Genomic DNA, 14,145 nt, shown 5'->3' on the forward strand with positions numbered 1-14,145 from the left:
GAAGGTTTGTTGGCCTACAGATGGCTGGAACACCTGAATGCCGAAGTCTGGAAGATGTTACTGAAGCGTAGCTAATGTGGTGGTCGAAAGCCAAGTAACTCCTCTCCTCTCTCTTCCTGTGACACGCTTGCAGAGTCTGTACACACCAGACTCTGCCTCTCTGCAGAACAATCCTGCTTTCTAACTGGATTATATTTCCAGTGAAGATTTCTCTAATTATTATATGCCCAGCCAGGGAGCAAAACTTGCTCCTAAATGAAAGCGTTATGTGTTCAGAGAGGTTACCCTGGAGAGTTTGGCTCAATAAATTAAATTGTCTCTGTTAATCTGGACTAGAGTCTCCTGGGGAGAGCTGTTGAGGAGACCAGCTCTTCTCTGCATTAGCTGCTACTTATTGAGGGGGGTTTACCCCTCTCTGGTGAAGGATGGAGTGCAGCCTTTGTTACAACAGCAAAGAGTGAAATGCAGAAGAGTCCCTTTTGTGTCTCTCCTGAAGAGCTGCTGTATGTTGGAGCCACTGTTGCTGTATGCTGATCTGGAGGAGAGTCTCTGGGAAGGTGTTTGTACTCAAAGCACCAGTGATTTTCCAGAACTGGTGGCTTGGGGAGAAAGGAGAAGTAGAAAAGGAACAAAAACAGAAGAAAGAAGAAGCAGGAAGAACAGCTCTGCAGCCAAGTTTGCAGACCAGAATCGACAATCTGTTTGTTAGCAGAGGGGATGAGGTGGCAATAGAGAAGCTTCTGAAAATAATCATGTTCTGTTTAGCAGAAATGAAAGCCCTGCAGCAGCGTATGGTTCTCCTTCCATTTGGAAGGGACCTGCTGTTTTGTTAAGAACAACAAACAAATGCAAAGCAAATTTCATTATGAAAACAGTTACATCCACTCACTGAAGGTGTCCGCTGCCTTCCCAAGTAACAGTCTGATTCCTGGAAATGACCTCGTGGAGTGTGTGCAGGGCTGTAATAGCTGCCAAGCTGCTTAATAAACAGAGACCTGATCTCATTGCTGGGGCTGGGAGAGATGAGAATGGTGCTGAGATTCCATTAAGACAGCACATGGTCTGGTTCTACTAGTCAGATTGGAGCATTTTGTTAGGAGATTGATCTCATTCGTGGCCATTAGCAGATTTATGTTCATTGGAATTGGAAAGCCTATGGAGGGGGGATTATAAAGGCAGAGATTTGAGTGTTGAGAGGCTAAGAAGAGCTTGGGTTAATTATCAAAACAAGTAGACGATCTTAAAAGGCATCCCGACTGTTAACTCTATTAAGAGCAAATCTGCCTATTTCTAGACACCTGCTAAGAGATACCGGTCACAGTTAACCCCCTCACAGGGGCTGGCCCTTGGATATAGAATAGTCTCCCAGTGAAGTTCCGTCACTTGAGACACTTGAAAATGGGCTAGCCAAAGCACCTGAGCTTGTGCAGCAAGAAACAAACCTGCACAGGCAAAGGGAAGGGTGTGACCAAGTAGGTGTCTTCCATCTACCCTCTGATTCTGTGATTTAAATCACTGTTTAGCATGGTTACTGTAATCAGTTTGTGCTTTGTGTTTCTGAAAGTCACCCTCTGTCTCATACCAGCCTGCTGGTAATCTAGCTGGCCACTCGTCCTTCCGCAGTGTCCCAAGATGCCTTTCTCAAGAGTATGTAGTGGATTGTAATAGTTAAACCAACACGTTCCCTCCTTCATCATCTCAACCTGACACAGATTGTGTAATTAACAGCGACAAGAACGCTTTGATTCAGTGCTTCAATTATGTAGTAAAAAAAAAAGTCCTAATTAGTTCACACCTCAAATGCCACTAAGCAAATTATGAACAAGTGTCTCTCTAATAAAACAGCTTAAACATTGCACTCAAGTTTTCAGTTCAGGGTTGCTAGGTTTCAGCTGCATTGGCAATAGCTTGTCCTTTGACATTTTGAAGTGCTTATGGCAGCTACCAGTGCATGCTTTGAGATGAACTGGGCTGCATTTGTGCTTTATTAAAAAAAGATTTCTGCTCTGTCCTCTAATATGAACTTAAGCTGCTCTGGTTTTTAATGTGAGTTACTGCTCAAAGGTTTTACTGTCTGAGGTGCAGCAAAAGTGGCAAAAATGAAGTGTGACTAGATTCCGTTCTTGGCCTCACCTGTCTCTCTTGAGGCCAAGGCCCGGTGCACATTGTATCATACATGTAGTGAAAAATAAACTGTTCCCAAATTTAAGTAGTGATGATGGGGGCGGGGGGGGGGAGAAGGTGTCTCTTTTCTCATTGCACAGAGAAGGGCAATATTTGTTATTCCCTCGTAAACCACTTCCTTTCCCATCAATGTGGCCCATCAGTCTGACCAAGTCACTCCCATCTTTGAACCTCTTCTGGCTTCCTCCCTCCATTTCATCAAGTTCAAGCTGCTTCTTCTTGCCTTCAAGGTCCTGAATAATTTTTCTCCTTCTGATAGTCTATGCTTACCTCTTCTGGTGTTGTACCCTCCCAACCTGTCCCCATTCTCCACTTCTTCTCTGACATCTCAATTCTTCCAGTGCTGCCCCTTTATCATAGAATGTTCTTCCTGAATTAATCTTCAAAGACAATACCCTCTCCTCATTCAGAGTCCTCTTAAGGACTCCTCTACCATGATAGCTATAAGCGAACTAGTTTTTTGTGGCTAAGATGTATGGTAAACTTTCATTTATAGAAAACAGTGGCATATAAAATTGTCAGGGTATGGCTGTCTGTCACCTTGCCACCTTTCTCTTTAGTTGTTAGCCTTTCCCCTACCTTCCATTTCTCTGTTTTGTCTCAAGAATGTAAGCTCTTCAAGGCAAGGATTCAGCGTGTGTGTGTGTGCATGCACACGCAGTGTTTTGCACATGGTAAATACTACCAGACATGTTGTTAATAATCTGAGAGAGAGATCTGTGCTGAAGGAAGATTTACTGATCTTTGTGTCTACATACAAACTCATAAATCTATGGTGCACTGTCATCTCACTTGGCTATATAAAGAAAAGCAGAGCCTAAGCAAATTAAGAGGAATTGATTCCTGCACAGGTTAATCCAAAAGGTAGCAATCCTAATACTTAACACTTACTGCGCTTTAACATCTTCAAAGTACTGTACTAATATGAACTAATCTGTTACTAATTATTGACACAACTGGCAGATGAAATGAAAATCTGCTAGTTTTGAGTGTGAGAAAAATGGACTGTATTGCTGGGATCACATCCAAAGAGCTGCTGGCTGAACTTTCAGTTTTGTGGGACAAAACTATGTCTTATAGACAAGGCTGGCTTTAGGCCGATTTGCCCAGTTCCCCGGAATCAGGCCCCACGCCTTAAGCGCCTTTTTAATTCTTTTTTTTACTCATCTCAGCAGTCTGCTCCACCGGGGTTTTCGGCAGCCCCGCTCTCCCGGCCGGAGCGCGGCAGCCCCAGGGCCTCGCGACAGCGATCGGAGCTCCAGCTGGAGCGCGGCAGCCCCAGGGCCTCGCGACAGCGGTCGGAGCTCCGGCTGGAGCACGGCCCTGCTCTCCTGGCTGCAGCGCCGGCCGGAGCATGGCAGCCCCAGGGCCCGCCCCGCCCCGCCCCCCCACACACTATGTCTCTGTCTCTATCTGTCATGCTGTCTCCCCTCCCTACATTTGTGCTGCCTTATAGAGTATGAGGCTACATTAACAACAATATGTTAACCCTTGAGGGCTCAGCCGAGTGCTAATTCATCATTTAGCAGTAAGGCATTCGCCAGGAAATATCCCACATTCTAACTTCACCACCTCAACCAAGCTTCACAATCATCATTGCTGTGTACAGTATTAAATTGTTTGTTTAAAACTTATGCTGTGTTTGTGTTTATATATTATATATATATTAGTCTTTTTTGTCTGGTGAAAAAAATTTCCCTGGAAGCTAACCCCCTCGCCCCCATTTACATTAATTCTTATGGGGAAATTGGATTTGCTTAACATCATTTTGCTTAAAATCACATTTTTCCAGAATATAGCTACAACGTTAAGTGAGGAGTTACTGTAGCAGCTAGTTGTAGATTATTTTTCCTCTGATGGAAAATAAACTTCTCCACTCAGCAGTGTCCTTCCAAAGCATTGACAAAACGTGTTCTTTTGTAGACATGTGGCACTCCCATTTCCTGTTAAAAGCGAAGGAAGGATTTTATGTACTAAACTGTACTTATCTGGTCCATGCAATCCCCAGGTATAAATTCCCATGGCTGTAGGAATGTTTTCTGGAGCTGATCAGATGTTAGGCTTCTCATTGATCCAACTGAGGCAACCAGCTGCTCTGGTGTCCAACCTTATGTTTCTGCACTGGAATCTCTGATGAAAACTCAGCATGATTTTCATACCCTCTGAAAGCAAAACTGCTTCTTCAGCATTGCGGTCAAGGTTTTGAAGATGTAAAGATGATTTCTGACTCTGCCCCAGTCCTGGAGCCTCCTTTCACTGATTCAGTAATTTCATAATCTTTGCAAGGATGGAAGGGGGAGAGAACCAGAAAACAGTGTTTAGAAGTAGCAGAGAGATAGGGGTGTGTGTGTGTGAGAGAGAGAGAGAGAAACTGTCCACCTGTTGCCAGTTATTATCTGAATGAAGTGACCTCTCAGGACTCAGGTAAAGGATACCCATGGAAACAATTACTCTGCAAAAAACTGCTAACTATCAGGACCCCTATTACTGGTATTTCTTTTCTGTCTTTTTGCAGAATCTGAATTCTGGGCTGCCTTCAGGGCAGATCTGCCATGATGAGCAGCGACTTGAGGTGATCTTTGCAGATCTGGCCAGGCACAAAGAAGATGCCCAGCAGCGCAGCTGGGCACTCTATGAGGATGAAAATGTCATCTGCTGCTATTTGGAAGAGCTGCTCCGTATCTTGGTGGGTTGCTTTCTTAAGTAGGTTTAGTGAAGCTGAGATCCCCTTGTAGATTTCCTCTGTCAATATCCTTTCCTTAGGGCTTGTCCGTGTGGAGCGTTAGGGTTTGGCAAGCCAGGCGAGATTTGACCGTGCACCAGCTTGCTGCAAAGTAATTCGCTGTTTGGTCACTGCTCCAGTGCAGTAAGGGCCCTGGAGTGTGACTTGAAAGCACAGTATGCTGAGGCACACTGTGGGACTTTTGCTGCTCTATAGCAGTGTCCACACAGTGAGTTACAGTGGAGCAAGCTGGGGCATTGCAGTCACATCCTGGCTTGCACCACTTGAACTCACCCTGTAGACAGACCCTTAGTGAAATCATCAGACAGCTGTTCGAGAATATGTTGCCGTTTATTAATAACAGGTGTTAAACAAGCCCTGTCGTGTGTGTGTGTGTGTGTGTGTGTATATATATATATAATATAATACTGTAATGCAGCCTGCGACTTAAGTTGCAAGCTTATGAATAAGACTCTGCCTGGGGTCTGTCGTGCTTAGGAACCAGGATTAAATCCACCTTGCAAGATAATCATCCACCCATGTTTTACAGTGCCAGGTTTATTATTCATCCGTCTTTAAAAAGTAAATAAATAAATAGCCACCAAAAACCTCCTCCCCAGACACACTGCAAGCTCAGCTGAACACTGTTCCACTGGAAACTTGTTTCATGATTTGGCTGGCCAGCATGCACAGGCCAAACAGTATTAGTGTTCTAGCCTAAGCCCTAACAACATGCTAACACTGCCTGGTATTTAAACTGTGTGAAAAGTGTTATTGGGACTGTTTAAAAACACTGTTTCCAGCACTGTGTGAAGGCCAGTGTAGAAGGTCTTAACTCTTAATTTCTTCTGAACACATGAGCTTCAGCTGCTTCTCCAAGGGCACGTCTACACTGCGGACGATAAAGCAGCACAGCTATGGAGCTACAGCAGTGCCTTAGTGTAGATGCTTGCTATGTCAACAGAAGGGTTTTTCCTGTTGATGCCATCAGTCCATCTCTCCAAGAGACAGTAGCTAGGTCGACAGAAAAATTCTTCTGTCGACCTAGCTGCATCCACAGTGGGGGCTAGTTCAGCACTTAGGGCATGAAGATTTTTACAGTCCTGAGCAGGGTTGTTAGGTTGATCTAATTTTTAAGTGAAGACCAACTCTAAAACATACAGCTCATCAGATGGGCTTAATCCAGCTTCCTCTATGTTTCTTCCCCCACTAACTCTGCAGGGTGAGATCTGCCAAGTTTAAGGAAGACAATGGAAGCATAACCAAAATGTTTATAGATTGCAAGCATCATATGCGTGTGTCTAACATAGCAAGCCCAGCACTGACTGGGGCTTCGGGTGTGACTGCAACACAAACAGTATTTTCAAAACTCTTCTTGGTTCACCTTTTTCAGATGCTTTCAGCATGTAAGGCATGCCGAGAGAGATTGCACAGCACTGAGGCAGTTCCAGGAGTTCACTTTGATATGGAATCTGTAGGGCAACTGTTTCCCCAGGCACTGTCTTTTTGCTTGCCTCCTAATTTCTTTGTAGGGTGGTTGGGCTGTGGAGACTGAAGTCCTGGGGATGGAGGATGAGATGGGAACAGTTCTTTATCCTGCTGAAAGGCCAGCCTGACTTGGGGCCTCTCTGTGTTCCGGATAGAGATCCTTTGCCTTCTCCAGTATGCCAACAATCTCACTTGTTCGATTGTGTTTCCAGACAGATGCAGATCCTGACGTTTGCAAGAAAATGTGCAAAAAGAATGAGTTTGAATCAGTCCTATCCCTTGTGGCATATTATCAGATGGTAAGAGGTGTTGCATTCTTCCTATCTTCTATTGGATGTTTTCCTGTAGACCCAAAGGAAAAAGGTTAACAAGCATGAATGTATGTAAACCTTTTCCCCATTTGGACAGTTTGCTCCCTGAACTAGACTGAGTTTCAAAAAATCCTTCTTGCACACTTAGGTAACTATGTATTATACTTGTGGGTTGTGCAGAGCTTACATGGACGATGAGGAGGTAGTACTTGAGTCTAGTTTCAGGAGCAGTATCTAGTACTGTACCTGTAAGCAGTCTGAAAGGTAAAGATTGCCGCTTTCTTTTTAGCTCCAAAAGGAACAGAAGCAGCAGCTCTACTATAGTTTAGAGGAAGGATTTCTGAGAATGCCTTGGGAAAGCCAACAGGCTGTGGCTTCTCCTCTCTTAATTGATGCGTGGCTCTACATCTGTAAACAGCTCTGATTAGGAAAGTGGGTTGTGAGGAGCTGCCTTGGGACTGAGGAAGGAAATTGATGTTCAGAGGAAGAAGTGGGAAGTTTGCCTTCTGTGCCTATAGAAATATTTCTCTGCCCCATTTTCTTCCTAAGGCTCACTGCAGTAGCACTTAGACATGGGTAGAAAATTTTTTCCTTAGTCCCCAGCCACAGCACAGCAAACAGTGCAATCAGCTTTTAATAAAACATTGCTCTGATAAACCCAGAGCTTGGCTATGGAAGAGGCCGCAACATGTTAGAGAGAACTGGGAAGCCCAGTCAGGAGTACGCAGCGCAGGCTGCTGGCTTTCCCAGTGCATTATTGTTCTCCATGGTGTGCTCTGTGAACGTGACTTCACAGGATGAATGACCATATGGAGAGTGGTACAGTTACCCATTGGACTTTAGTACCTGTGATGCTTGGTGCCAGGATTCTTCTCTCTGTTCTGGGTTTCTTTTGACCTCTCTGACCAGTTTGTCAGCTGATGTTTGGAGTGATATCAGGTGAAGCCTAGCTTCAGGGCTCCTGTCAGGGAGAGGGTGGGCTTCAGGATCAAGCAGAACCACTGCCTTGAAAAGAGATTTGATGATGGAATTTCTGCTTTGTGCACTCAAAGCCTTCTGATTAAAAACCCATTCTCAGCATGAAACCTGACAACTTTATAGCAGCCCTTCAAGGTCCTTTTCATTAATTATCAGAGATGCTGCAAAATCGGTTTAGATTATAATAGATCCTGATAGATCTTGAGGTGCTAAAACTCCTTTTCAGTTCCACACTCAGCACTTCACTATGATTACTCCCGAAGTAAAGGGAGGAGTTGCAAGCTATAGATCTTCTAGGAGCACTGTGTCTGCCCCCTCTACCGGGGTCAAGAAAACTGTGCATCCCTGTAAGAGGCACAGGCATTCAGATTGAATCAGATCTGGTTTTGGTGGGGCCAAAATAGGATCATACACCCTAGGCTCTCTTTATCTGTCTTGTCACAACAGTCAAACTGTGGATGAGATGCACGGTATTTCAGGTGTGAGCTATTGCTGCCCTGTACCTTTTGTTAGCATCAATAGTACAGGCATTAGTAGCTGATTCCAGCACAAAGATGAATTTAAAAAAAAAAAATCTGCAGTTTTTAAAAGCTGATATTGGGGCTAGATCAACTTGTACACTGGAAAGATCTGTGCCATATCTGATAATGGGTTGAAACGGGCTGCCTAGCACTTCTGCTTGTTCACCTGCACTGGTCACAGTAAGTGTGGACTTGAAAGCTCCCTGCTTGGCTTGAGTCTTGAACCGAGTACTCAACTGTGGTTTTGTCTAACTGGAAGGATTCCTTTCTTTCTAGGAACACCGAGTGCCATTGCGGCTACTGCTGCTGAAGTGCTTTGGAGCAATGTGCAACTTGGATGCTGCTATTATCTCCACTCTCGTTAACTCCGTCCTTCCAATGGAGCTGGCACGTGACATGCAGACTCATACGCAAGGTGAGCTGTAGTTATAGACTGCTCCTAGGGGCACGGCTTTCCATTAGAAAGGTTACGTGCTGTTAGGGAATTTTAAATTTTGGAGTTCAAACCCATCCTGAGCTTCCCGTTCAGTGTGTCCTAAGCATTCTAGGGGAGACATGTACACTTATTTTAAAATAAGTATCAACTTGATTAAACCTTATAAAACCTAGCTTTGGTTTTAATCCTTTGATTTAGGGCTAAATAAATAAATGCCTTATATATTATAGTACCCCTCACTTTTGCTGTTGAATATACAGGTATGCAGGAAGTGGCATAAATTAATATTTCATCTTATTCTTTATTTCTGCCAAGTGTTGCTTTGAGTCTCAGCTTTCTGTTTGGTTCATGGTGTTAATGGAAGATGCATGCAGATCCTTGAGGAAGAAATCTGGCCTCTTTCAGGCAGGCTTTGTCTCTGTACACCACCCTTTTTACCCCAGTGCTAAGTGTGCATCCCTTGCTGACGACTGGAGAGATGTGTACTGGCTAAAATGGAATAACTCTCCTTGCGATTAGTCTTGTTGCTCATTAGCGTCACCAATGTGCTTGGAATGGATGCTGATATTGAGGCTTCCAGTTAGTGCAGTGTGTGTAGGCATAGCTCCTGTCATAGGTCTTCTCTCCTTCCGGTGGTCCTTCATTAGGGTCAGGAGCCACTCTGCCAGGGGTTTAAACATGCGAGACGCCGAGAAGCTGAAGATGGGGATAAACCATCATCTATCAATCCACCAACACTAGGAGTCAGTGCAGGATTGTTCCTGATGCTATACTTTCTGGCCACTTGTCCAGTCAAGTTTTCAATGCAAGCAGTGGAGCTTCTACCCTTTCCCTGGGGTGATGTGGCCCAATACATCTCACCAGTATGACAGTTCACTTTACTATGTGTAACTCTTCCTTTAATTTTATCCCTTCAACCTTGAACCTGTCCTTCAGAGGAGTGCGTGCAGGCAGCCTACGGGAAGTGGTGTACGAGTGAGTGCCATGCAGACCATGTTCTGGATTCATGCTGTGTGCCTGGGTCCCGGGTAAAGGACAGATATAGAAGCTGACGCTTCATTAAGTTTAACAGAAAACCTGCCTCACAGGTGTCGTCAGCACCACTGGCCTGGGAACACCCATACTCTCCCTCCCACTGAAGTCAGCTGGATCCGGATCCCTCATTTAGTCTGAGCATATCTGAGAACTGGTTGCAAATGAAAGCATCCTGCAATGACAGGAATGGGCTGGCTCTGGTGTGTAGGGCTCTCACTATAGGTTGTCCCAAAGGCAATGGATTCAATACTCTTCCAGGTGCTCTCTTAATCAATTAAAGCTGGTTTATTCTGCTGAATTTCTCATCTACTACCTGAAACTAGATGACTGAAAACAACCCCTCCTTACCAGGGGCTGGTGCGGGGAAGGGGGGTGGGAGACATGTGACGCTAATGTGTCAATATGTACAAGTTGAATTGAGGGAATGGGTGGTGCTTCCATGTCAAACACAAAGAAAACTGTTTAACAAGCCCCTCTAGGCTGCTGCTGCCTCTTAGAAAAACCAAAGAATAAACCTTACAGCTGGAAACTCCCCGGAGAACTTGTTCACTTTTCCAAGCTGAGCACGGTTCTCTTTTGCCTTGTTACACGATACCCGTGCTCACTGCAACCCTCAGTGCAGGGCGTGAGGACACTGTCACAGTCTGCCTGCCTCTCCCCTGTGTGAACTGTCAGATGCAATCCAGAGAAGGAAAGCATTAATTAAAGCTGTGTGGAAATGGAGCAATGGACTGTGTCCTCCCTTGTATCAGATGTAACTCTAAAAACCCCTATTATCTGGGAGGGAATAACGGGAATGGGTGTCCTTATCCTTATGCAATTGAAATGGAGCCCCCTCTTTCCCTGAAAGGAAGAGGATCAGGCAACTTCCAAAGTCTGTCTGCAGCTTAGACTTGTCTAGCTCTGTGGTGTGGAGCAGTGGACTGACAGCTGAACTAGGGAATGGTGTGCAGTTAAAACCAGGGACAGAAGGGTTACTTATTTCTCACCTTCACTCCTGAATGCACTGTGCAGCGTAGTCTCACTCTGCCTGCACTAGAACTACACCACTGCCAAGGATTCTGCCTTCCCAGCTGTCGGGTTGGTTCTCTCCTGATTGCTTTCTATTTGATGTACATATTCTCTTCAGAAACCTGCCCTGTCTATTCCTGTTGGTTTTGGAGGAACCGTTTAGCTAGGTTTCTATAATGCAGGAGGGAGCGTTAAGAGGTTTGTAGTAAATACAGGTCAAAAATAGACCCTGGTCTGATCCAAAACACAGATTTTCAAACCTCTGCCTCTCCATATGATCTAAATAATGAATTAAGGGCAACTCAGCACTTAACCAGCTGCTCATACTGCTTAAACAGAATAGTTTGTCTGTGCTGAACAGGTCCCATCTGTAATAGGTTGTGCTGCATTTACTGTTATTTGCCATTTTCCCTTCACTTGTTTCTCTTTTTAACCAGAGATCCGGGGCTCGGGGTGGATTTGGCTTGAAGATTGGTTTACTTTAAAATGTTTTTTAAAAGTTCCATCCATGCGGTTCCCAGACTCTTCAAGCACCTGCCAGTTTAAGCAGATCTAATTGACCTGATCAGCAGCTGGATACTCTGGTGATGGACGCTAGAAATGGTACCACGCCCAGGTTGAGATCTCAGCTATACTACTACTTCCCGTCTCTTGGATGTCAGGCCACTCTTGCCAGACCTTATGGAGTTTAAGTGTAGGCTAGAGTCCACACAAATGAGTGGGAATTGGGTAGTTGCCAGAGGCCAAGCACAGAGATTCAACACTAATGACAGGAGTAGGAGACCAGAGTACCAGTTATCAGTGAAATGGTTAATTTTTTTACAGTAGCCTTCGGTAATTTTGCTATCTCTGGATTCTCTGGGACTAAGGAGGAAGAGCAATTAACTCTGAAAAGCCATGACATTTTGTAATGAGTAGCAGTAGCAATGCCAAACAGCCTTCTCTGCTTTCCAACACTCAAATCTCAGGTTGCTATTCCACTATCCTTTGCCTTAGCAAGCCAGAAAGCTGGGTCTGATCTTCCTTTTCTTTTCCAAGACCACTGTTGAATCAGCCTGGCTTCAGTGAAGGGTGTGGAGAACATGGAAGGCTTATGCATTATTCTTAGGAAATGTTATTTTTTGTGACTCAGTTTAATCTTGTGCTGGTTGTTACCTGGTCTCAAAGAGTTAAAGTCTGTCTAGAGAGGTTCTCTGGAAGCAGGGAATAGGCAGTCAGAGGGTTAGGGTGTGTGTCATGTAGCCATGTCTGGGATTGGTAACTGAGCTATCAAGAACTGTCAGCAAGTGAATGAAGATGCCCTGAAGATACAATGGAGCCTGACAACTAGACCATAAAAATTGGTCCTTGTCTCAACCAAACCACCAACTTTTTGGAATGTGGATGAGAGATAATTTATCTGAACATAGTTCCTCCTCTGCCTGAACTTGGAGAAGGAGCAGTGCCCATGAAAACAGGCCAGGTGACTGGGACTTGAGGCTTCTGTTAGTAACGTGCCCTCCACAGCTGGGGAGACTTCTCTAATCTGGGTCTCCTGAGCTCCACTGTGGGCCAGGCAGTAAGGAAGATGCTGTCTGACAGTCTCCCAGTCCAATATTAAATGAGACCTACCGACCTACCTACCTACCTAAGCAAGGGAAAGCAAGACAGGTAAGATTCACGTCTATGGACTTGTATTTTAATCCATTTCTCTGAGCACTGAGCTAAGGAGCCATTGAGAGAAATGCATCCTGAAGTCAGGGATCCAGTCTGAGTAGGAGGGCCACAGGGCTCCCCTTGAGCGAAATGGAGGCCCAGAGCCTATCATGGAGTATGTTTACACTGCAGTCTCTGCATCTGTGCCACTCAAGTGTAGCTGCTTCCTGCACTGACAGAGTTTTCACATCAATGTATACAATGCACCTCTCAAAGAGTTGTTAGTTTCTTCCGTCAACCTAGCTACATCTACACCATGGGTGATGTCGATCTAAATATATCACACAGGACAGGACATTTCGCACAGCCCTAGCAATGTAGTTTGGTCAGTCTAATTCTTAAGAGTAGGCCAAGCCTAAGAGGAGTGCACTGATGAGAGACTGTGGAAGACAGAGACATAGTGTGCCCTATGGATCCTTGGCAGAGGGCAGCTTGTTATCAAAACATGTTCAATTCATCCCCTTAAATTTGGGGCTTTCTCTGAGATGGCGACTCTGTACTTACAACTAGCTTGTTTTGCTGGGGCTGAGCTGCTCCCATTCAGGAAATTAGGGCCTGACATTTAAAACGTAAAATTAGTTTAGTAGCTGGGATATTTGTGTGGGAGATTGGAGGCCTGTGACTTTAGAGCAGCTTGAGATGTAAAGCCATGTGGCAGGAGTCCATTAAACGTCTCTCTTTCCACCCCCCTTTTCTCATGCCCCAAATGCTTTTTTTATTTGGAAGCTGTTTATAAAATACTTGTTCTTGCAGCTGCTGCCAAACCCAAATGATCTAGAATTAACCATTTCCTGGCACTCCAAAGCTTTTGACTCGGAGTCCTGGAGTCTTTCCTGCTCCCCCATCTACCCCAAAGTGGGTCCTCTTGACATTTTCTTGTGGTCTCTTCATCATAACAGAGCTGATGTTGAGGGTTAATTTGCATATTCCTGCTGCTCTTCCTCTTTTCGTTTTCTGTTAAACACGCCTACAGTCCTTCGTCACAAAGACTGGTAGCAGGCATTGGAGGGTGGTTTTAGTGGAATTATTGCGTGTAAAAAGTGCTTGACTCTCAGCCTTGGAGACTGACACCCTCTGCTCACAGATATGATGCAAGAAACAGCACTCCAGTCTTCTTCCACGCTTCACTGCTTATATGCCTAAATCTTGCCCTGGAGGAACCACCTCTGGGATAAGAGGGGAAGGCAGTCTCTGTGGTCTGTTCATTCCTAGTCTCTCTGCTGAAACGGTCAGATGGCCAGCTAATGTCAATGGCAGTGGTGTGTGTTATTTTTTAACATTGATACTTTGCCTATTAGAAACTGGATTGAGAACCCATTGCCTCACTTTAAATGGAGGCCCACTGGACAGCCCATCAAGTGGTGGTAGTTTTTAATCACTGACCACTTGGGCTAGATTAGAATCAGTAATTTAACTGAAAGTCTCTCTCATTATTAATACCTTGAGCCCATCCTGTGCCCCATCCAGTCTCCTGTGGTGTTATTAATATGCAGTGATAACCTGATAGTTTTCTACCCACTGAATGAGGAGTCAGTCTCCCCTTGTTACACAGGTACCCTGGTTTGAAGTCTCTCTTGCAAAGAGATGTTTGGGCAAAACTTAAATTCTTGGACAAGTTCGGCTGATTATGAAACCTGCAGAAGCGTCACCTGTTATGTTCTGAGTGAGGACCGTGTTTTCCAAAGGGGCTAATAGGGCTGTTATCCTTCAGTTTGGAACAAAGACCATCACATACGTTTCCCTGGAGCTAAGTAAATTCCACGC

General features: G+C 44.9%; 1 protein-coding gene across 2 annotated transcripts in view; it reads left to right on the forward strand.

Moving 5' to 3' along the window:
* NCKIPSD (NCK interacting protein with SH3 domain) overlaps positions 1 to 14,145 on the forward strand; it is a 94,438-nt gene that overhangs the window by 62,194 nt on the left and 18,099 nt on the right. For both annotated transcript variants that reach the window (XM_030570058.1, XM_030570059.1), the window contains exons 6-8: positions 4,700 to 4,870; positions 6,607 to 6,693; positions 8,481 to 8,619. In XM_030570058.1, coding sequence (XP_030425918.1) covers positions 4,700 to 4,870; positions 6,607 to 6,693; positions 8,481 to 8,619 — 397 coding nt within the window. The remainder of the gene's footprint in view (positions 1 to 4,699; positions 4,871 to 6,606; positions 6,694 to 8,480; positions 8,620 to 14,145) is intronic.

The sequence above is a fragment of the Gopherus evgoodei genome, chromosome 7 (assembly GCF_007399415.2).
Source record: "Gopherus evgoodei ecotype Sinaloan lineage chromosome 7, rGopEvg1_v1.p, whole genome shotgun sequence".
In the NCBI taxonomy this organism is placed as follows: domain Eukaryota; kingdom Metazoa; phylum Chordata; order Testudines; family Testudinidae; genus Gopherus; species Gopherus evgoodei.